General features: G+C 38.9%; 1 protein-coding gene across 1 annotated transcript; it reads right to left on the minus strand.

Annotated features, from left to right (window-relative positions):
• On the minus strand, nt 1-25,863 carry VAPA (VAMP associated protein A). The gene is made up of 6 exons (XM_058028238.1): nt 25,657-25,863; nt 8,977-9,129; nt 6,283-6,386; nt 4,261-4,341; nt 1,745-1,921; nt 1-801 (listed from the first exon to the last, which is right to left on the minus strand). Exons 1-6 carry the CDS (start codon nt 25,730-25,732, stop codon nt 643-645), a joined length of 750 nt encoding a protein of 249 aa, XP_057884221.1. The 5' UTR covers nt 25,733-25,863; the 3' UTR covers nt 1-642.
• Nucleotides 25,864-25,891: the final 28 nt, after the last annotated feature.

The following is a 25,891-nucleotide window of genomic DNA, read 5'->3' on the forward strand; positions in this document are numbered from 1 at the left end:
TCTGTTAACAATTTTATTTCTTTTGTCATGTTAAATATTATGGGACAGGACTGTTAAGGATGAAGAACTCTCAACAATGCCTCACAAGGAATAAGAAAGAAATTCTGCCATGATATTAGCAAAGTAAGGTAAGGAGAAAATTTACACAGTAAGAGGCACCATTTCCCCCAGAATACCTCTTGTCATATTCCTGAATGAGTGGGATTAGCAATCTAATAAATCATTTGTCAAGAGGTAACAGCAACAGATAAAATTTTAAAGGATTATTAAAATAACATTTACAAGACTCTGAACAATTTTTGAATTCTTATTAAAACCACAGAAAGAAAGAACAATTCTTTATTTATGAATTTTCATAAAGGACTGACTGTGCAACTGATACCTGCTATTGATGACTGAATGTACAATTTTGTCCAGCAGCTGAACAGTTTGTCTTTTCAGATTGTGTTTTCTAACCGTGCAAGATCATTAAAGGCAAAGCCTGTTATGATGCTGTACACAAGAACGGCCGCTCGGGCCATACTACCCATGATGTGGTAGGTAAACAAACCTTTTTCTGGCCAAGAGAAAACAAAAAAAAAACAAAAACAAAAAAAAAAAAAAGGAAGCTGCAGTTTTGCATGCTTCTCTCACTCATTCTTTCTACAAGATGAACTTCCCTAGAAAGAATCCAATGAAAATGGCTGCAATCACAACAAGAAGTGAAGGAAGAGAATTAGAGCCGTTATCTCTGAGGGCCAAAGCTGCGGGTGATCCAGATTTATCCGAGTGCGCTACCTTTCTGAGCCTCAAGCCTTCATCCTGAGGGGAAGAAAAAACACAGACGGAAAAAAACCATAAATACATCACTAGGATAGTAAAAGCTGAACTCAAAAGGCCATTTTTACTGGTGAATATTTAAATGAAGTTTAAAAAAAACCCCTCAACAGATACAACACTGCATCACATCCAAATCCAAAACATGAACATAGAAAACCATATTTTAAATAAGGACCATAATTCACTAGTCTCTCTGCTTAAAAAATATACCAAAAATCTTGCTAAGCCCAATGAAGCATTCTGCTCTTACTTAATACGTGTCAAAATTAAATAGCAGTAATTCCTTATTGTTAAGGGGATATACCTGTTTTGTTTAGTGTCAATGTCATCAGAATAACAGGTGTGGAGGTATCATATTATAGTTCTTTAAAAGACTACCATGGCCAATGAAATTGCCAGAACTGTTCCAAAAGCAAGTACATAGAAAAGACACAAAGCCATGTATTGACTAGTTACCGGTCACTGGAATGACACCTTTACATAAAGGTACAAGGAAGTAGTGTTTGCTTACCTCCTCTGGCCAAACATTTGCTCTTGTTCACTAGCTGTTTGTAATACAAAATGTTACTGCTCTAGATCTCACTCATTATTAATGAAAAATAAAGCACTTTTACAAAGCTACTAATTCAGTAGCTTCAACTTAGACTTAAAGTAACTAAGATCACCTCAAATAGGACCACTTCATTTAAGAAGAAAATTCTGCAGCTTCACTGTCTCCTCCATGACAACCACAAAGTCTCAATCATTGACAAGTTCAAAATATACACTATACACAGGACAGTGAAGTCATATTATGAATCGATCTTTACACTCTAACAGCTTTATCTACTTGCTGGAATGTACATCTTTAGGCCAAATTAGAACTCAGATCTTTCACTCAAGAAGAGTGAAGCCACTTCAGTATAAATGTGGATGCAGAACTTACTCTCAGGTGCCGATTTTCATCTGTCAGCTTCATAATCTCTGCCTGAAGTCTTTTGCACTCCTCCACCAGCTTCCTTGTTTCAGTGTCATTAAGTGAAACACTATGTGGTTTTGGCATCGGTCCATCCTGCTTAGATGTGTTCAGTACCGGGGTGGATTTGCTTGCATCTATATCATTCTACAAACATCAAGAATGATTTGAGAATTTACTTATCTAGAGAAAAATCATCCACAGCTTAAAAGTGAAACAATGAAGCTACTAATGTAGTTCAATGAGGTTTGTATTTACAGTAAGCTGAACAGACACACTGACAGTTCAATTCTGATTAGCTCAAGCATTAAAAAAGCAAGAGAAGATTGCACTGTTTACCTGGTATTACACTCTACTGAGACACAAATTAGTATTTTAGCTGCTTAACACTGACCCAGGAGGCATCCAAAAGAGGGCATAAAATACACCAAAGAGCATTTGAAAATCGGGGTGGGGGGAAAAATAAAAGCAAGAAAGTAATCCTGCAATAGTAAGAAACAAAAAGCAAAATCAGAACAGGTCATGTCACAAACTCCTATGAAGTATGTGTGACACAAATGTTTTGAGCTTGCAATACCTTTTAGTGAAGGTAAAGAAAGTGCTGCACAAACATGAAAATTAAGTCTGACAGCATCTGAAATACACATTACTAACTTTGAAGAGTCACAAAAAGCTGTGAAAAGAACAATATTAAAAATAACAACCTAATTCCCACAGCTCTACTAAAAATCACACAATCATAGAATAGTTTGGGTGGGAAGGAACATCAAAAAAGATCTAGTTCCACTCCCTTCCCCCCCAGCCCACTACAGGCAGGGACAATTTTCACCAGATCAGACGCTCAAAGCCTGATTCAACATAGCCATGAACACCTTCAGGGATGGGACATCCACAATTTCTCTGGGTAACCTGTTCGTCACTACCTCCTGAGCAAAGAATTTCCTCCAAAGATCTAATCCAAATCTTTTCTCTTTTAGTTGAAAATTATTCCCCCCTGTGCTATCAGTATCTGTCTGTGTTAAAAGCTGCTGCAATGAGGTGTCCATGGAGCCTTCTCCAGGCTGAACAACCCCAGTTCTCTCTGCCTGTCTTCATAGGAGAGGTGCTCCAGCCCTTTGAGGATCCTCATGGCCCTCCTCTGGACTTGCTCCAGCAGGTCCACATGCTTCTTATGTTGGGGAACCCAGAGCTAGACTCAGGACTTCAGATGGGGTCTCACAAGGGCAGAGTATAAGGAGGGAGAATCTCTTCCCTTGAACTGCTGGCCACATTTCTTGTGGTGCAGTCCCAGATGCAATTGGCTTTCTGGGCTGTGAGCACACACTGTAGATTCATGTCCAGCTTTTCAACCATGAGAACCTCCAACACCTGGCAAGCCTGACTGCCAGTGAAGGTTGAGGCAAAGAAGTCAGTGAGTACCTCAGCCTTCTCCATATTTGTTGTCACCAATTCCCCTTTCTTGTTTATCAGCGGGGTTCACTCTCCCTGTCCTTTCTTTTCTAACATACCCCACACTTACAGAGTCCTTTCTTGTTACTCTTCACATCCCTTTCCATCTGTAACTCAGTTTTCCTGATCCCACCCCTACACACCCTCAAACCATACCCCTGTACTTCCCAAGTCACATGTCCCAGCTTCCACTGGCTGTGCATTACCTTCTTCTGCAATGCAAGGAGCAGATTCTTGCTCAGCCATGCCGTTTTCTGGCCTGCCTTCCTTGATTTCTTACACATGAGGATGGAGAGCTCTTGCACTCTAAGGAAAATGGCCTTAAAGAGTTGGCCCTAAAAGGGCCTAAAGCCCCTTAAGAGTGTAAAGAGATGACTCTTTAATTAAAAAGTAAGCTCCTCTGTCCCTAGGGACAGTTTCTTATGAGGAAGTACAAAAGGAGGTAGTTTTGTATAGCCCATTACATTTCTCTCACTACATTACACACTTTATAAAATTAAAGCCAGAAAGTAGACAACTAAGTGCCTTGATAATAAATGCTCAACCTTTACATTTTTACTGTTTAACACACATTTGGGAAGTTTACACCTTCATCTCATAAATTATCCTTTCCAAAAAAGAAAGAAAAACTAATACACCAACCCCAAAATCCCCAACTACAAAGCAATCGCTACACCCCCTTCCCCTCAAGATTAAACTGAGATTGCATCTGAAAACTATAAAGTATAAAAATAACAAAAATATAGTTTTTTGCAACTGCTCTCAATTGCTGGAGTTTTTAAAGATGTGTTTGGACAAAGTACTCCCTCTGGGACAAGATCTTGGATGAGCTGGTATTTCAAGGTCCCTTTAAACCTGGGATATTCCATGATTCTGTGAATCCTTAAAACATTATATACTGAATACTCTTTCTGTCTAATTTAGTGCAAATTCCATCAATTCATTTAATCATTAAATCAAATAAGTTTTAAAAAATCCCTGAAATTTCTGTGAGATCCTACCAGTCAGTGTATGACAGTTTCTTATTCCTTACTTACCAGTTTATCATTTTCGTTGGGCATTTCAAACACACATCTCAATTTGGAGTCCATCAACTCATCAGGTTTCGCTTCTTTCCACTAAGAAAACAATTAATAGAGTTATTTAACATGCTGGACTCATGCAAACATCTCAACAGCTCACGAGCTTGCTCTTAGCACTGACCTCCTCTACAGCTGAATAGCATGCTTACCCTCCCTGCAATTTTCAGACTTGCTTATGAACAATGCTTTTTGTTCACACTCACTGCTGTGAAGTAACAAAAGCTAGAGATGGTTATTCAAGTCTAGAAATGAAAAGGAGTAAACTGAATGCAAGGATGGATCCATCCGAGATTTGTAAGACACAGGGAGGGGACAATACAATGGTTTCTTAACACACAACAAGAAACAAGTAGCATCTGAGTCAGTTTGAAAAGAAAGTTCTAGCCCTATTATGCCTCAGTAAATGCACTACTTGTATCCCATCTTGAAAGGACTGATTTTAAATAAAAGATTGAAAGACACCTTTTAGTGACTCTACATGTGTTCTAGAATAAATTTCTTTAGTCTTCAAATTTTAGACTTCTACTCACTTTCTCCTTTTACTGCATATCGTGTGACAATTTGGGCCTAGAGAATTTTTCAAAGCTGTTTATAAAAAATATTAAATTTTAATGGTTCTCAGTATTAAATAACTAAACTATGCTGGAATCTCTCTACTCATCTGACAATTAACTTTCAAAGCATACACTTCATGTAGTTGCCTTAAATTCTAAGGCTTAGAGACAGGTCTGAAGTCTGCAGCAATTTTTCTAATAGGCCCTCCTGGTGCCTTATAGATGTTACAGATTGAAATTTTCAGGTTTTTCGTAACATGCTTCAAATTTTTTTTCCAGCAATATTAATTATACAGTAACTTTTAACTACAATTAGCAATTTTCTGCAAGATCTATTTCTCAGTACTGTATACCTGGACTCAGTAAGAAAGCAGTTATTTGAAAGGTATTTCTGAAGTTGGTTTTTATAGCCTTACCAAACAGGGAGGCTTCATTTACCAAACATAACCAAGAGCTACTAGAGCAAATGAAGAAAAACAAACCAGTTCAAAAAGGCAGACAGATGTTAACATCCATGTCTCCAAAGCTTCACAAAATCTAGAAGGTTTTCCACTGCTTCCAGTGAAGACTGATGTCACAGTAGTCTTTGCCCTCATGTAAGGGGACAGAGCCCAAAAGGTCTCTTGGAATTCAGCAATTTATAAAATCTCATCTTTATCCTTTGTTTCCCCTCTCCTTCCCCACCTAGTGTGAACATCAAATGTACCTGAGCCAACCCAAGCATTACTTTAAATAGTTTGTAGAGTTAGAAGCATGTGCAACGTTGACCTCCACCTTAGGACATACTTACACATACACCCTAAAAGGCATGTTCTGACAACTGAGGGCTTCATTCCCATTGGTGCCATCCAGTAAAATCAGAAATAGGCACCTCACTTCTGAACTAACGAGCACAAACCTACATACCTTCTTTCTGGATCTTGCATCAGACCAACCCAGCCTAAGAACTAAAGTTACAACATGTTCTATTAAAACAGAAAATAAATCCATCATTTGTGCTGTGTTTAGCCAGCACTTGGTATCTTGTAGGGAGACACATCTTAGTCTTGAAAATGTTTTAATTCGTTATAATCCCATTCAACATTTCACTTAAACACTTTTTGTACCAAATGAATCCATTTACATACAGCTTCAGGCCTGTTGTTTGAATAAACTCTTGATTCATTTAAATTAAATCTGTTTATCTCTTTTAAATTAGCTGCATATAAAGGTATAATATGCCCATATTTTAACACTGAACTGACCTTACCTTAGACTCACTCCTATTTCCATTCAGTAACCTCTATATTAATCACTACAAGCAAGTTCTAAGAGGTGACCTTGTTCAGACAAAACTCAATTCTTCAAAAAGGAATCATTTCTAGTTAAGCCAAAATTTTTAAGGAAAAAAATACATCAGCCATTTTACTCCAATTTTACTTACCACTGCCTCCATATCTGTAATATTTGGTGGTGCATAGGTTGTTTGTACCATAAACTTGTGTTTACTCTTCTCATTTGGGTCATAGTCAAAAGGCTGCAGCATTACTGTTTCAAAGGAAAAAAATAAAACTGTGATTCTTCAGCTAATCACTACAGCAAGCATGCACATACAGCAACCACTTCAGATTTAGTCCTCAATGAACAGACACTGAAGGTTAAAATGCAAAGGCAGTGCATACACTGTAGAAAAAGGGACTGAGAGGTCAGAGTCTGGTGTGGCTGACATTATTATTTCTGTAATTACTATAGGAAAAGACATTTTATATACAAAAACGAACAAACATCCTGTAAAAGAGACCGAAAAAAATTACATCTAAATATGTGTATGTGGGAGCAGACTTGCAACTTGATCTACCAGAGGATGAGGACTCAATGAACTGGAGAGATAAATTATTTCTTAGTGTACATACACCTGTCTTCCACAGAATGGGAATTTCAGTTCAGTATATCTTTATACAAAATTAAGAGAAGCAGAGGCAGTTTCAGAAAAATATAAGAAAAAATACATGGAGTCCTATAACAGTTACCTATATATGCACCTATTTTATAGCAATGAGAAAGCTACGGCAGAGATACTGATAGAGCTAGAAAAATGCAAAAGCAGAGGGGAAAACATTAACAAGTAACAGTACCAAGCTGTGAAGGAACAAGAGTAAAGGCATATTATGAAAAAAACTCAACAACAAGCAATTGCTGTTAACAAGTTAACAGCAAACAATACATGACAGGATAATAAATAGTAAATTTAGAGTATCAATACAAAGAAAAACAGCACTTATGCAATTTGTATTTCTGGAAAAAAAAATGAAAAAACATGGCGGAAGAAGGTTACTTAGAGATTCACAGTTGAAAAGTAAATGATTAAAAATGTCAGTTGACTTCTTTAAAATGATTGTCAAATCACATTTCCAATAATGAATTTAAAAACTGTGAATCAGCACAATGCATTAAACAGGCTGAAGACAGCTAACACTACCACAACATTCAGTTTTGAACGTAAGAGCTTCAGCCCACAGTATCCTATAGTTATTTCTCTCTGCACAACAATATGAGAGAAATCTATTTTTAATTATATGAAAGATGACTCAGCACTGAAAACATTCAGCTGAGAGACTGATGAGATAAAGTGGGTCACTAGAAAAATAATCTGTGCACTTATCTTAGCAAATGACCCAAAAGAAATTATATGTCTCAAAAAAAAATACGAAGCTGACACTGTGGGGAAGAGAACTTAGTTTTGAAAAGCACTGTGGAATCACTGTAACTAAACAATAGCACTTGAAAACATCTTGAGGTCACTGTAGCTGAATAACTGCATGAGAATCCAGCAATACAGAAATAGGCACATCAAAGACTTCCTGCCATGCCAGCTGAAGACTCAAGCAGCGTGACATGTTTCCCTTTACTGGAGATCCTGAAGCCACAGTATTGTTTACAGCTCCAGTACTGACTCATTTAAAAAACCAAAATATTTAAAGCTTTAAAAAGATAATTAATAGCTATGAAAACACACAGAATGTAATCCCTCCATCTATTCAATTCCCTGAAGAGAAATGCCAGCAAGATCTTGATTGTGATATTGAACTACCCAGTGGAAAAATCCCAGACACCAGGTCAAACACACAGCTAAGGTAAAATGGCTCTAAGTTGTAGTTGAAGACAGAAATAAAGAAGGTTTTGACTACTTGAACCTTAAATCAATTCCTAAATCTTTCATCCCCAAGCCAGTGAATAAATACCATGAGTCCAGATGCTGGACTGCCCATGGGAAGCAATAATGAAGTTTTAAAAGGCTCCATTCTACAGATCATATTCGATTGGAAAACTCCTACAAGGAAAGTTACTCTAAGGTTTTAATCAATCATAAACTTGTCTTGCCTTCTTTCCATCATTTGAACATTTCACCTGAAGATAGCTCTCCAGCTTCTTTTAAACTTCCCAAAGGCTGTAAGAATGTAGACCTGAAAAGCTCTGAGGATTGCTCCCTCATTTCCCTTTTGCTTTGATACAGAGGTCTCCAAGGGTTCTAAAATAATCAGTTTTCTAGACCTGGAAGACCTAGGAGTTCACATCTGTATTGCCTGTGATACCTATAACCTGAATGAATATCCCTTATTCTAGAGATTCTACCACAAAACGGTCAGGAGAACGCCCTACAAAAATCATTTACCAAATCTGCAGACTATTATCTAGTCTTCCCATTTTCTTGGAAAAAACTACTAGATACAATTGTAAACCATTTTTTTCTTAAATGCTATGAACTATGAAATGTTACACTTTAAGCACATCAGAGCAGCCAAGAAATGTTCTACTTCAGGACACAAACATGAATACAGTAGTCTGAGGCAAAGGTTCTGTTAATGTCACTGCCCATTTTTAACTTGCTTTTCCTCCTTTTGAGAGCCACAAATAAATGTGACAAAGGCAAGTATTTCTACATGGAGGATTTTTTCATGTATCATTGCAGATCTAAATCAAGTTGCCGTCACACTAATGAGGGGAATCCTTTCTATTGAAAAATAAAAAGGTTTTAAAAAGCTGACATACTTCAAACAGTCTTTAGGATCAAGCATTAGGGAACTGCATCAGAGGCCTTAAGGACACTTGACCTACAACTGCACATATTAACTTTTACCTGAAACAATTACAGATGATCCTGGGTCAATAATTCCACTGTTTGGCCTCACGCAGTATCGACGAGGTGCTGTGGTCTTCACTTTGAAGCATACTTTTCTATCTGATGGATTTCGTAGTTTAAGATTTGTAGTTACTACATCTGTAAAGGGACCTAAAAAAAAAAGGTTGGTCTTTTTAAAATGGCATCTCTGGAGAAGAAATCTGTTTATACAGTACAAGTAACTCTTAAAATACATCTTGTTGCCAACAAACTGGCAAAAGCAGGTTAAATCATACACCTGTTGGGCACACGCTGTGTTACATGCAAAGAGTGCTCCATCACCTTAGTTATAACAACATACATTACACCAATCAAGAACTCTTAAATATTACAACAGACTCGAGCTGCTGGCACAAGTGGTTCATGTATGTATATGCTATTCCTACCAAATCATTTTTAATATTTGAAATACCTAGAAGGTACTGGTCACATGCAGAAGTAAATTTCACTGAATTTTTCTTCAGGAGTAGAAGTCACATATTCTTTGGAACTCTTTCAATTGTTTAAAGAAAGAAAACACTGAGACTGACTGAGAAAACATAGTCACTGCTCTTGAGATTTCAACTTCTGTTGGCTTCTGACCTCCTATAGAGTTAAAAGAACAAGGCATCAATCTCCTCTTTTAAACTCAAAATAAGCAAGAGAGATTATACTCTGTTTATGCACGTACTCTAACTGATCCACAGAAAAGTAATAGTTGCTATTGTAGTTGAAGTTGCTACAATGAAGTTTCAATGCAGTGTACTCTCTAAACTGTATTTATGTTAAACCTTCAGGATAGGAATTCCTTCCAAGACTGGACAAGAGGCATAATTCTAATATCAAGCTGCAAAAGCACATCTTCCAGCAGAGATCACCGTCATGCAATGCCACATAGTAACAGCACAAAAAATAAGGTTCACAACATTTTGAGCAGTGTTAATCTTCCTTATGTTTGTGTCATCTGAAAGCAAGACTGCAAGGGCTCTAGAAAAATGGTGTTTCATATGAACATGAAATTTATTCAAGAATATTCCATGTGTACATTAACTTTTAAGAACCTCCTTTATAGTTCTTTAAACACATTAAATAACTACAAAATAATTTTTATCAGTATTGAAAACAAAACAACAACTTTTCCATTAAAAAACTACAATGAAAGCAAACGTCAGATTAAATTGGATGAAAAACATAAGTGATACGAACAAGTGGTAAAGTACAACAAAACCACTAATTGCATGAGACATAGGAAGTCAATTCAGAGAAGTCTGAACACCTTATTCCAGAGAGGAGTCTGCACTTCTCTGAGGGAAGAAGCTCTGCCCGCTAGCAAACACGTTACTACACTAGAGGGCTCACTATTTGACTGATGCCTTTATTTCTAGAACTCATTCCAAGTACTTGATTTTGAGAGAGCGTTAAACAGTCCTAACACAAAACACCAAGATACAAACACATAAAGACTAAAAAGAGAATCCCTGAGAACCACAACACTGAAATGCAGATGAAGTTACATGCGAGCTAGGTTTCCATTCACTGAGGTTCTTTTGACAAAATAGGAACTGGTATTATTTGTCTGAAACTTCACTTCTGATCTGACTTTACATGGTGGATGAAGTAAGTCATCCTCTCAATCCAGGCAAATCTGACACAGCCCCCAAGATTTACAAAATTACTTGAAAGTTTCCTGCCACTTATCTTTTTGATGGTTCTTGCATGATCTAGTTGTCTTTACCTATAGAGGGAGAGCCAAAAAAAAACCTGCCATCACCCATACCACAAACTGAACTAAAACCAGGCAGCTGAATACTCTTCTCATTCTAAGACTGGTGATACACCCAACATGTATTTTTTTCAAGCTACACACACATTTTTGAGGAAGTTATTCTGGGAGTTTTACTAACAACCACCTAAGCTATTAGTCATCTAATAACCACTGCTTTTGCAGTGCCCAGAGGCAAAGAGCGCTTTGAATCTGACTTTCAAACTTGAGGGTTACTTTTTTTTTTTAATTGCAACTCTAGGCAACGTGAGGTGGTCTGCTTTTCAATCCTCTCAACTACTTTTACTAAGGACACTCTGCACAAAGGAAAAAAAAAATATACAGTTCAGAGGCTCATTTTGAAAAGCACAGTCATCAAGAAAAGGAGCTATACTACTGAAAACCAGCTTGCTTCAAGACAAAGAAATAGGGAATTTATAAACTGACAATAAACTGGTTCTTAAACAAAAATAAAAGATGCTCTGTTTCTTTTGAGATATGAAAGGTCTCCTCATGCCTGCCTTTTAAAAGTGTGCCATAATGAGATAGGATTCAATATATTCTTCAAATTACTCTGCTATTTACTGTCAGTTTCAACACCTCAGATAATTAAAAGAAATCTGCTTTTCTTTCCCAGGTACATGAATGCAGTGACCTCCTTTGCATTTCCTGGATACTTCACAAAAAAAAAGCTTTTAGCTCGGGGACACTTTTTAGAATCAGACATTTCTTTCAGAGGTGACTGAAATCTTTTTCAAGGTCTAGAGGACGCTTATGACAGCTTTATCTTTTACCTGCTTTCTAAAAGCTTTAAAGAAAATAGCTGTATAAAGACTCTGAAGATTTGCAACCATCAGATTTAATAAATAGGTGGTAACAAATTGGTGCACAAAAGGAAGAGATTACTGAATTTCACTGTTTTTGCAGAACCCAGGTGTTTGGTAGTTTAGTGGCAAACCAAGAGCTTGGATCTGAGCAGGGACAGGCAGGAACAAGACAGAAGGATAGTAAATCAGAAAAAAAAAATCTAGTACCTTTCTGAGGAGCTACATGATCTAAGTTAGCATGACATACCCTTCAAGAAAGAAACTGCAACACCTGAAGAAGATTCCAGAGTTCACTATTACACAAACATAAGCACCACTACCTTTGCAGGAGTGGGGAAATTAAGCACAAACTGACAGTAACAGCCTAAGTGCAAAATCCTGAACTACAAACGTTCTTGAGGAAAAGTGTGGGGCACAGGCACAGGAACCAGGAAGGAGAAATGTTTGGATTGTACTACACAGACTGCAAGTAAACAAGGAAAAGAACTGGCAAAGACGGATACAAACATTCTGCTCATGCACCAAAATGGACAAATGTACACCCACTTCATCTCACTAAATATTCAGTTACACCAGGGCAGCATTAGAATCTCAAAAATAGCATCTCACCTGCTGCTTGCAGGATACTCAGGTCCACGTAGATTTTTATTTAAATCTCAGATAGGCTTATGTCTAACTGTACACATAGAAGCTGTGGTAATTCAACTAATGAAATCTTCAGGCTACATACCAATGTAACATGATGTCTAATGACAAGAGGTCACTGCTTTACAAACCTGTAATTTCAATCCAATAACCTCTGGAAGTCAAGAGTTACTTCAAAGGGGACAGTGAGTTCAGTAACTCTCTCAGTAGTGTAAATTCAAGACACAATTACAGCATCTTCCTGGAATAAAGGTTGTGAAAATGTCAGTTTATCCCAACTGGTTTTGAATGGAGCAGTGACAATTCATGCCACAAGTCTTCCTGTCACTTTGACTTATGAGGGCCTTAGAAAAGAAGGACAGACACCTGCTTAATCACACCCAGAAATACCAGACCTACCCAAAAACTTCCTGTGCCGAGTTTCTATTTCAGCTAGCTTGCAGTGCAGTCATCACACAACATTAACGTCGGGGTTGCCTCTGGCAACTGCACAGCTTGGACTACAGCAACTAGTGGGCAGGAAGAAATGCCACAAATTCTGCAGAGCCAGTTTCTACTGCTGAAACAGTGCCAAGTTTCCCAGCTTGCCACAAGCCTGCCAGTTATAATGCAGTAAAACCAAAACATGCATATTACTGGATAGGCAGGACCCAAACAGAGATCTTTTTCATCAATGGTGTCATTTTCATTTCAGATTCAGGTCTCCTTCACTGTCCCAGCTTCAAAAGCCATTTTTCTACCATCTGAGACAGTCAAACACCAGGGAAAAAATGATTATGTGAACACACCTTCCCTAGTGTGGGAAGGAAGAGCTTAGATAAATCTCCACAGGTTTGGTACCCCTGGCAAAGGTGAGAGACCCATGTCAGAATCTCTATCTGTGCAGAGCAAACAAAGCACTTCTGAGAAGGGGGCAGGTTTGGTCAGCAAGAAGCTCCATTCAAAATTAGTAAGGCTGCCATAATGTACAGAAAAAGCCTGTCTTAAAATACCACCTCTACATAAAATTGGATAAGAATAAATTATAATTGTATTAAATTACACAAAATCTTTGATAATTAGAAGGCAGATCACTTGTAGAGTTGTACAAAAATGAGCATGTATTATTTAACAGCATCAACAGCATTCTATGAAATAGCTTAACTGTTAAGCATATCGCCTGCTTCAACTAAAGACAATGAACTGTAGCTGCTGCAAAAGCCAATGTCTAAGCCAATTCTGCCAGAAAACATTTTAGTTCATGCACTGAATTAAAGTTTATTTAAGCTGTAAATTGACACAGCAAAGTGATACATTCAGCCACATCTAAAAACAATGTAAGTACACATAAAAAACTTATAGACTGGCAAAAGGAATCCAAACTCCTTAAAATGTGTTACAGTACTGACCTCAAAAATATAGGGATTATATTCTTTAAGTGGAATGCTATTTTTTAAAAGCTGCTGCATCACCTTTGAATTTCCAAGAGTACTTGAAACATACAGAACACTTCAATGCACCTTAACTAAAACAAACTCAGGGTAGTTTTCTTTGGGTGCACAACACAGTTATGTCGGACAGACAAAGAAAACTCATTTATTGCATTTGACAGTTTGAGCCCTATTAAATGAGAAATGAGCTCAAGTCAGCAGAATAAAAACTAATAGCAATATTGTAAACCAAGCAAGAGAGATTTTGAGACCAAGTAAACTGACTTTTCAGCTAGACCTGAGAGGAACAGAGTAAGATCGCCAGCAACTTCTGCCAGAATCAAATACAACAATGGAGTAAAGAAAGAGTAAGTTAAATTAAGAAAGCTCCATGTAATCTATATTTGTATGATGCTGTGTGGAATTTTTTAATTAGGCCAAAATAGAATTGTTCTTCTTTCCCATCATTTGACATAGCAATCACAAAATGGCTGTGGCTGAAGGGACCTCGGAGGCCATCTGGCCCCAACTCCCTGCTCAAGCAGGGAGACCAAGAGCCAGCCACCCAGCACCACAGACAGAAAACTTATGAATATATGCAAGGATAGAGACTCCACAGCCTCCCTGGACAGCCTGTGCCACTACTTGGTCACCCTCAGAGTAAAAATGTGTTGTCTCACGTTCAGAGGGAAGCTCTTGTGTTCCAAGGTGTGCCCAATGCCTCTGGTCTGCTCAGGGGCACCCATCTCCATCACCTTTGCACCTTCCCTTCAAGCCTTCAGTTCTCCAGCCTGGAGCAGCCACAGCTCTCTCAGCCTCTCCTCCAAGAGAGATGCTCCAGTTCATCATCTTCCTGGTCCTTCCCTGGACTCTCTCCATGGTGTCAATGTCTCTCCTGTACTGGGGAGCCCAGAACTGGACCCAGCACTGCAGCTGTGGCCTCACCAGTGCTGAGCACAGGGGGAGGATCACCCCTAACAACATTCCTCCTACCGCAGCCTGGGACACCACTGGCCTTTGTACCAAGGGCACCATTGCTGGCTCATGATCCACTTGGTGGCCACTAGGACACCCAGGGCCATTTCAGCAAAGCTGCTTTCCCAGCTGGTCAGATCCCAACCTGCACTGCTGCTTGGATGGCTGTTCCTCCCCAGCTGCAAGACTCTGCACTTTTTGTTGAACTTCACAAGGTTCCTGTCAGCTTGTCTGTCCACCTGCCAGCTCCCTCAGCACTCACGTGTGCATTGCACCAGAGTCCTTGGACATACTCTATCTAGCTTACTTAAATATTCCTTGACCAGATCACCTTCCACCAGAGATACTGAAGGAAAGATGTCTAAAAATGAGAAATACTTGTGTTCTGTAGCAAGTCAAAACTACCTTGACTATCAGATAAGAAAACCAATCTTAAAATATACCCAAAGCACTTTATTGCTCAAAATTGAATTTTATAGTCCTTTCTGAAAAAAGCACAGGTGACATAGCTGACACAAAAGAAAGTGAGTGGAATTTGTTTATTTCCATACATTTGTTTTAAGAAATTAATATTCAGACCACTATGAAAAAAATCTGAAGAGAATATATAACATACATTGCCATCAAACATAAATAGCTCCTTCCTCTTGAAATACCAGAGCCATGAGCATTCAAACTTGAAGAAAAATCCCAGCTCTAACAAATCACCTACATTAAAATTATTCATGGTCTATGAAGCATAATAACTTAGGTTTCATGGATTAATACTTAAACATGAATATGAATGATCAGGAATAATCAGTGGATGAAGGTAAGAGATTAATTATACCTACAAATAATCACGGCTCTCACAAAGATTTAATATATTAGAGCAGCACTACAGAATATTTCACTTCTTATTCTACCCTGGCACTTGAGAAACAGTTATGTTTTATCATCAACTTGCATGTAAAAAACAGAATGCAAAACAGGCTTTGTAAGAAAGCTGACACACCTCAATGTCCACAATTCCTGAGGGCTGATTCTAGGCTACCACTGTTTACAAGGGGTAACATCAGATTTTATCTGAGCTCCCCACGATGACATGCTGTCAGCATTCATACTGCTGATGTGTCTATCATAGATTTTTCTTTCTAAAAATTGCTGAGACAATGCCCATTTTTTAATCCTAAAATAGCTCATCTTCCTCTGTCAAAGGGGCAGAGCCTGCATATGGCTACACAGCTTATTAGAGGTGCTTGTGCAGATGCTGGCACACACGCCTTACTGGGGGCTGCTGTAAGAGAAACGGGAGCTGAAACCTTTTGCCTGCCATTCTGACAGAGAAAAGACAAAAATACAACACAGTGACATTTCAAAGCAGACAAAACATTTCCTTACATGTTTTTTCTGGATCAAAACTTCTTATTCACCCCAGCTTGTGACTAAAATGCTGTTAGTAGCCAAGGAACCACAGTAAAAATACAGTAAGCATCTATCTCAGGGGTAAAGTACAACCACAGATCATTACCAGGAATTCTGATCAAGAGAGCATTGTTTTCTTTATATATTAGATAAAATACAGACTAAATGTAGACTGTCCTGTATTTAATGTTAAATATAGGCAATGGTTTCTTTAGCCCTAACAACAACAAAATACCACTAGCTGTAAGATAGTATAACACAGAATAACTTCATCCAAAGATATTATTGCTGGTATTTAGCTTAAGCTTTAAAATCTAGCAGCCTAGGCCCAAGTCAATCATAAACATCTATTCCTGACATTTTTCCTATTGAAAGAGTGCCATTACTAAAGGATGATCTGGTTACTAACATCAAAGGGATGCTTGTACCTTAAACTTAACCTCCGTAATAGCATGAAATTCTTACTCACAATTTAGTTGTACTCAATTATATTGTTATTCTTGTCAGAGACTTATTAAGAGCATACTAAAATTGGTAGCTCTTAATTCTACTAGGATAAAGTCTTCAGGATCTGATCATAAAGTATTATTCATACCAAAGCACTGCTGAAATAATAAGAACAGTAGAAATATTTCAATGGTGCTTAACTTGAACATTTAAACCATCAAATTATCCCCCCAAAGTCCTGAAGCAACTAATATATACATGCAATCTTTCAGTATAGATTTAGTTCAGTAAGGGCTATGTTACAAACCTTTCCTACTGGAGCAATTATTCTCTTTGCTTGCATAAAGTAGGATATCTAATGAATGTGACATTTACAGGGTTTCTTAGATTTCCAGAATACTAGCATATTTGATCAACAGAACTAAACATACAAGTAAATTTTCCCTTTCTTTTTTCCTTTTAAACTTGCTTCGTATTTAACCTGCTATTGCTTACCAGTGGTTTCAGTGATGCTGAAAAACCCAGATGTGCTTCTTATAAAATTCAAATATCCAGCAACTTAAAATCCATATGCATCGTCATGTAAGAAATCTCCCATTGGATACACCTGACTGATCTGCATTGCAACATACAAGATACTCTTCAAACTCTATAGCAGCAATCAGAACACTTGTAATCATCTCAGACAACAGCTGTAGTGGCACATAGAAAATCAGTCTTCCCACAGAAGACCTGATCAAAAGCTCTTGCCTTGCACTTTTCCCAATGTGCTCCAATAAAACTGGGTATCAGAGGCCAGACACAAACCTTGAACAGACCACCAAAGCTCTTGTGGTTGTCACTGGTTTCCTTGCAAGCAATACCCCAACAGTGTAACAAAGTAACTTTAAAAATCAATCAAATTCACAAGTCTCCCACTATGGACAATAGCCCAGAAAATCCTTAAAGACAAACAAACAAACAAACAAACAAACAAACAAACCGTTTTAGCTGTTGGACCTCTACACGGTATCCAACCTCAGCTCATAACAGAGAGCCTGGCCAAACCAGACTTGTGTATCAGCCATTAAAATCTCCTACAGACAGGGCTAGCTGACACTGGCCTGCCTCCCAAACACACCAACAGATCACTGCAGCTTCAGGGTGACTTTTCAATCTCTGGAAGCACAGGCCACAGGTCTCCATTTCCCAAGCCACTGAAAGCCAAGCACAACCACTTCCTCCAGTCACTCAGGCAAACAAACACCTGCTTCTAACAGAAGTTGCATTTAGTTGGTCTTGTCCATCAGGCAGGACCACAAACTCCACTTCCTCATCAACTTCACATCCCAGCACTGAGCTGAGCTAATGCAGCCACGCTTCTCAGGACCAGCCAGGTCACTGCTACAGAATTAAATTAAAAAACCAAACAGTTTTTTACTTTCACTGGGTCTACTATGGCCTTATTAGCACCATTACTGGCCTTATTAGCACCATAGTGTTAAACATGGTAACATGTTAAATTAACATCATATCCCTATGGACTAGAAATACCAGGTTTATTTCACATATGGAGCAGTTAGTCCCACATATATAATTTTTAAATTCATGGAGATCTCTTTTGGCAAAGGAAAAAAATTAAACATATCTCAATCAAGCTATTCCAATATCTTGGAATGTAACACAACATACCTGCTCTAGCTTAAGTAAATAATTGTGTACCATTAATGCCCTACTAAACTATCAAGAACATTGCAAATTCATGACCTAGGAGAAGCTTTCTGAAGTCCACATGAAACTTATAATTTTGTAAGATGGTATCTGATGAATTTAAAATTATTTTTGTCCACATAGTTTTTAGAAGGTTGCCTCAGACTGACATGATTCACATTCAGCTATGTTTCTAATGATCTAAATACATTCACAGCCACTTGAAGCAAATTCATTTTTCCACCAAGTCTATCCTTTAGTCTAGATAGATTTTCTTTTCCCCAGTGCTTACCTTGCTGATGTATTTATAGATAGCAATCAGATCCCCTTTCAGTCTTCATTTTGCTAAGATTAACAAGCTAAAGCTATTCTACTTCTACTTCACTTGTGTTAATAAAGTTGTCTTTGCATCATTCCCATTTGGGTTCATTTTATCTGACTAGATGTTGCCAGGGATGCATTCAGATGAAGCTTCATCAAAGCCAAAAATCTTGACATTAATACTTTCCTCACTACAAAATTACAGTCCTGTATTTGCCCCATTTCATGACTTGTCACGTTCACAATAAACCCATAATTAAGTACTAGTCGCTAGTTTTACTTCTTTTTCATCACTTCTAAGAAAATGGTTTATTATTAGCACACATCCAATTTTATATTTTTTTGCATTCATCACATCTCCTAACCTTGCATTACCAGTGAGCTGTACCAGCATACTCCCACCCATATCAAAGTCATCAATGAAAAATGGAACAGATTTTCCTCAAAAATATATCAAAATGTATTGAAGACAAGGAGTTAGTGACAGCCAACATGGCTTTACCATGGTCAAATCAGGCCTGACTAATCTTGTGGCCTTCTATGGTGGGCATCAATGGACAAGGGAAGAGCTACACGTGTCACCTACCTGGACATCTGAACAGCCTTTAATGTGGTCCCCCCAACATTCTTACCCCTAAATTAGAGAGACAGGGGTTTGGTGCATGGGCTGTTAGATTCACAAGGAATTGTCTGGGTGGTTTGCCAAAGAGTTCTAAAGAGTCAATACCAGAATGCTCAAGTGAAAACCAGCAACAAGTGGTACCTGTATCCCCCAGGGATGCACACTGGGACCAGTATCACTCACTGTCCCCATGGATGACACTGACATGGAAGTGACATCACCCTTGGCAAGTCTGCACCAAGTGACAGCAAGGGAGCGATACAGTGGATTCACTGGAGGGAAGGGAAGCCATCCACTGGGACTTGACAGGAGGGAAAGCTGATGAATGGGAATCTCATGAGGGTCAGCAAGGCCAAGTGCAAAGTCCTGCAAAGGGGTCAGGGCAATCCCCAGTATCAGAGACAGAGAAGGTCTCAGGTCAGACTGCCACATTCCACCTGGGACACTGCATGGTATTCCATGTTCCGTCTACCTCAACGACTTCTTTCTTTCCTCTACGGCTTTGCTTACTATTGAGGCCAGACCAATTCAAGCACTGAAGTGTCAGAAGATTATTTTAATCCAAGTTAGACCACATTTTGAGAAACAAAAGGCAGAAAAGTTCTAATTTGACCATCCTTATAAATTTCATGCAAGCACTTTATTTTCTTCCTCTTCCATGCTTAATTAAACACATGAAGTCCTACAGCAGGATAATACTCAGGAAACTATCTTAATTCACAAGACTTTGCTCATATAGGAATGAGCAGAAAATATCTGTTTTCCTCTACATAACCATCTATTTCTAACTACATCCAAATATTAAAATGAAATATGACATCTACATTGCTAAATAATTTTAAATACCAGGAAATACCTTTATACAATCCAAAACAACACTAAAAGGCAAGAGAAGCAAGAAGCCAAGATAACCACACCTCAAGTAAAGCCTTACCACCTTAGGAAAAACAAAGTTAGTAAAATTCTAACTTGTGTTTATGCATTTTTATTTTCAAAAATACCACATCAGAAATTATCTTAGTAGAGTCATTTTGCTGATTTTTTTCTTTTTAAAGAAATTAACTTACACTCACTTATCAGGTTCATCTGACACCTCAAGCCTTGTAAACTGACAACTTCCAAGCTGGAAAGTGTAATACTTATCTAGTTAGTCAGGGTTGGTTTTTCCACTTTTAATACAGTAAGTTCTCTTCAGAAACCTTTTCTATTTGAATTCATGGTTTATAAGGGAAGCATGCAAAACCCTTAGTGACTGATAGTCACAAAGATCTGGTTAACAAACACCTCCCAAAGACAAAGAAAGTAAAACGTTCACAAACCATGGTCAGGCCAAAACAGGAACAATTTATATTTCCACAAGGGACAGTCAGTGCACTAAATACTCTGATTTATTTCCTGATGCAATAAAACAGCTCCTCTCAATCCTCTCAAACTTTCTACTTTTCAACCTGGCCTTGAACAACAGTACACTGTTCATGCATAATACAGAATGTCTTTATAATATTAATAAAAATGTCTTGTGGTGATCTAGAACACCTGCTTATGCTATCAACAAGCTGCATGAATAAGCACTTTATATTAATTACAATGCAAAGGTGAAGCTTTTATACCAATCATTGGTACACACTGGAAGGACAAGATGTGAGGTTTGGATAGTGTTTCACTGTTCAGTGAAGCAACAGCAATATTAAGCAAAACAGAGCCCTATAATTTTCAGGTAAAGGACTAAACTTCTAAATTTTCACTGTGGTATACCTCTACCACCACAGGAAAGCACTTCATTACTGAATCTTAAAACAAATGACAAACTAGTTCTGCCAAAATATAATCTAACACTGTAACACACCTGACTTCACAGATCAATATAATTCCCTTTTTACAGGGCAGTTTTAAATGCAGTCTAGCACAGTGATAGAGATGATTGTATAACATAATACCACCTAATAAGCAACACCTGGTAAAAAAACATTATCCTTCTTTTTCTTCCTCAACACATTCCCACAAATCATCCTGTGCTTCGATCTTCAATAATACATATAATGTAAAGAAATTAAAATACTAACAAATACTACATTTGAACCATGAAACAATGGATAGAAGCATACATACCCGAAGAGCAAACAATGCCAAGAATCGCTCTTGTATTTAAAAGAAAAAAAAAGTCAGACTATGTGTTGAATACTGAGTCATTTTATTGCCATTATGCAATTCTCAGCCAGTAAAAATATTAACTTAAATGGAACCATTTCAAAGTATCAGAAAGTCACAACTGTATTAGTAATCACTTACAACCAGTTTTCCCCCCCTCTACACTCCCACTCTTTTAGTTTCAAAAATGTTCCTGAATGAAGACAGCAGAAAATTGACATCCCAATCACCTTTTTTTTTTCTAACCTATCTTAGAAAACTGGGACATCACAAATTTACTGGTACCTTGAAGAGAGTGAAAAGAGGCATAATTTGACATAATCAAGATACACACAAGTAAGGCAGTAAGATCACATTTGAATACTTCAAACTCTGCCTACACCAAAAGGCATCCTAGGCCAATTCTGGCAACAGACCTTGAGGGCAGGGGATGCATTTAACGTTGAGCTATTTTTGCCTTTAAATTCCACCTTCTCCATTTGCAGCAACACATATCCCGTGGCTTTCAGTGTTACCAATAGCAGTGTAATGATTACAAAATAACCTACAGCAATATTTCTGTAGTATTTAAAAGGTTGTCGAAATCTGCATTTCAGAATAAGCTGCAATACTTGAGTGAAGTGCTCTCTACCTCCCATGAAAAGTCATTTGAACATACACCAGCTGATAGCTGATTTTATACACTGACAATTCCAGGCTATGATGCAGATCAACAATCAGAAATGAAATATTCTCTGTCACACCGATCTCTCCTAGTAACTCAACCCACCAAAAAGAAAATTTACTGCACACAGACACATTCCAAATTTTATTTTAGTCTGCTAAAGGAAAAGAGTAGCTCATTATTTTGAGATGTTTACAAAGGTAACATAACTGGACTTCACACTCTTGTAAGCAAGAACTTCAGTAAAGGATATCAATTTAGAAAATTCAGGCATTTTTAGAATCTTGCATTGCTAGTCAGACACCTCTGAATCACATGAAATTCAAATTCTGAACACTGTCTACTAATCTTCCAAAGCTCATCAAATCAACTAGTGTTGATTTTCAATTAGGTGTTACAGAAGCATGTCTTATGACTGATTTAAACATTTGGAGAAGGCTTTTAATTTTTATTTTTTTTTTAAACTACCATAATCCAGGATCAACTTAAATCCACGTTACTTAAAATTGCAAAAGTGGTTTCTTTGGTCTTAAGGAAGAAGGAGTTTCCATAAAAGCACTACAAATTTTTGAACTTAAAACTTCAAACGTTGCTATTAAACTACATGACCGCTTACAAAAAAAAAATTAAAAACATATTTATTCACAGGGCACCAATTCCAGATTCCCATAATCTTCACTGAACTAGAACTACCAACAATGATTACATGTAAGAGTCACATGAAGAAGACACCAGCAAGATGTTCCACCTGCCAAAGGGGCTGCTTTTAGGTGTCTTGTGTTTCAATTCTTCCTATCCAGTCTTAAACAAAACTCCAACAACTTTAGATTTGGGAAGTCAAACAAGACACATGAGAATACAAAAGAAAGCCAGCCTGGAGGAGCAATATGGCTGAAGAGCCGGGGTACAAAACCAGAATTTTGCTGAGGCAAATTCTCAGAGCTCCATGCTGAGTGTCTGACAGTGGCATTAGAGAGTTTATCAACTGCCTCTTGGTTTCATCACTTTTAAGTACAATTTTTCCCTTTGTCACATTTGCACAACACTATGAAAAGTACTTAATTGCTCTGTAGGCTTTCTTAATATATTCCTGACAGTTTCAGAATCCAAAGAAATCCACCTACCAAATAGGGTCAGAGGGAATCAATCGTGACCCAAACACTATTAATGACTGAATTTTCTAGAACTACAAGGACTATAAAAACAGGATTGCAATCTTGGACACCAAGGGAACCATGTAACGTGTTAGCTACCACAGCACACGTTCTTAGAGCTCCCCTGAATAAAATTCAAGGATAAATGTATTACAGACCTTATTTCTGCTGACAGAGTAAATTAGGTTTTATTAATAAAAAAGCAGTTTCATCAGGCAATGATTAATTTAAAGGCTTGTTAACAACTCCTTATGTTAAGTACTACATATATTTATTGAAAAAGTTGTTTGTAAAGGGACACACTATCACATTTCACTGTTACCCTAAAGGTCAGCAAACCCATTATAACTTCCTGAGGCAAGAAAACTAATAAAATTATTTGCTCAATTCAAATGTTTAGACTTAAACTGGATCTCTGTTCATATGCATCAACAATAATAATAATAATAGTAATGGATGATTGTACCAATAAAACAACATTGAATAATCTATTGCACTGAAAAAATGTAGAGTTTTATTCTTTTAACAAAATGTTATGCTCTTCCTACACTATGCTACATTTATTCTGAGTCATATATTCTCTTTCTTACTAACCAATTACTTTTAAAAAGGTGACACTCAGAATTCACTACTGCCAATATTGTATTCTTCAACACAGTACTTTAGAACTGGGTGAGTTTGTGGCCCACAAACCTTTCTAAACACCTCTAAATAATAAGCAGTTAGAAAATATTTCTTGAGAGTGCACTCAATGCTCTCTGAATTGACAGCACTTTCTATAGTATATTACTGCAATAGTACAGTAATAGAGAGTGCTGCAGTCTCATTATGCTTCATATTTTGTTTTTGCTTAGTCTGCTCTACAGGAATTTTCCTAATATATGCATTAGCCTGAAACAGAAGTTTATGCCTAAAGAATCCACATTTCATGCTCTAAGTGCATAGACACATAGCACAATAAGGATCACTGACTGACAACAGCTTCACACAGACAGAATTTCTAATCTAGTATTTATTCTATCAACACACTGTTTCATATCACATCAATACAGCTTAGTTCCAGCTCAAAGACATCTCACATTTGCAGGCTTTGAATTAGAGACAGCATTTTTTTAAAATTAAAAACAAAAAGTAAAATAATGCATTTTTGCCCAACCTGTTCTGAACACAGCATACTGAAATGTGAGTGCAGCCAGACCGGCAGCATTTTAACAACACAAAACCCAAGTGAAAATGACAAGTTCCTGCAACGGTTTTGAGTCTGTGTATGAAAGTGCAATTTAAAAAAATTAAAATTGAAGCTATCGAGAAATTAATATGCATAATTAGACAGATGCTGGGGTTTAACTGATTTGACAGATCAATAAAACAAGTATAGTTTGCTAATGCTAGGCCAGACCTAAGGTATTTTGGGGGAATACAGTGTTCTCTTCTAATACAAACATTCATTTGCTCTAGTTGTCCGTGGAAGATTTTTACAACATCATAAATTCCATTCTGTCCTCTGAAACAATGAAAAATGAGCATACTAAAAGTAGAAAACAGAAGAATGTACAGGATTAGGCACGCATATGTGGTGACACCAGTCACAACACTTAAAAATATAAGTTCACATAATATTAACTACTCTTTAAAAAAAAAATCTAATACTGGTGATTCCAAATCTGAAAGGTTCTGAGACTGTTCTCAATGCCCCTTGCAGGTATATCATCACAAAAACTACATGTTCTGACACGCTTTTTTTTATGCCCTTGCCTTTCAACGCTCACTCATTTCTGACAGAGCCTTTCCTTTCACAACTATCTAATTCATGAGCAGAGAAAACCACAGGCACACACGATATACCAGCACTAGCTGGGACCTATTTTGACAGCAGCACGTCAGCAGTCACAGCCATGCGGTCGGCACGCAACACACATAAAACTTCCGAAAGGCACGCATTCCATCTCCCTCATCCCCAGGAAAGAGGCGAGCTCCCTGTTGACGTTCCGAGAGCCTGCCTGAGACGTGACAGCTCTGGGGAACGGCGGGGAGCCCTTTGCCGGGCTGGGATGCACCGGGGCGAGGGCGCCGGGCACTGCTGGTGCAGAGCCGCAGCGGCTCCGCGCGGGCACCGGGCCCCAGCACGCCTGAGAGGAAAAGTGGGGCAAGGCCGGGCGTCAGGGCAGCTTCGCGAAGCTTGGAACCCCGCAAGGCTTCCACCGCCCGCTCCAGGGCCTCTCCTGCCCGCTGCTGCCAGAGGGAGCCCGCACCGCCAGCGACCGGAGAGCGACACCCGCGTCCCCGGGCGCCGCTGCTGCGGGGCCGGGCCTAGGAGCGCAGCGGTGACTCGGCGGGGCGGGCGGGGGCGGCCGATCCCACCCGGCACCGCGGATCCCCGCGGGATCCCAAGATGGCGGCGGCCGATCCCGCTCGCCGGCTCGGCGGCGCCCCCCATCCCCCGGCGGGCGGGCAGCGCCCGGCACCGCGGCCCGCCCGCGGGAGGCAGCGGGGAACGCGGCGCCCGGAGGCGGCCCGGCGCCCAGGCGGAACGGGACACCCCGCCGCTGCCGCCCCGCTCCCCTCCGCCGCGCCGCGTTCCCCTCTCCTCACCTTTGAATTTGAGGTCGGTGGGCGGATCGAGCACCAGGATCTGCTCGTGCTTCGCCAGAGCCCCAGCGGCCGCCATCTCGCTCGCTCGCTCCGGCGGGAGGAGGGGCAGAGGGGAGGGCGGAGGAGGCGGAGGAGAAGGCGGAGGAGAAGGAGGAGGGGCGGAGGGGGCCGGCGGTGCCGCCGCTCCCTCACGGCGGGCGGGCGGTGTCTCGGCGCGGCTCTGCGGGCGCTGCCG

Source organism: Melospiza georgiana, chromosome 1 (assembly GCF_028018845.1).
Source record: "Melospiza georgiana isolate bMelGeo1 chromosome 1, bMelGeo1.pri, whole genome shotgun sequence".
In the NCBI taxonomy this organism is placed as follows: Eukaryota; Metazoa; Chordata; class Aves; order Passeriformes; family Passerellidae; genus Melospiza; species Melospiza georgiana.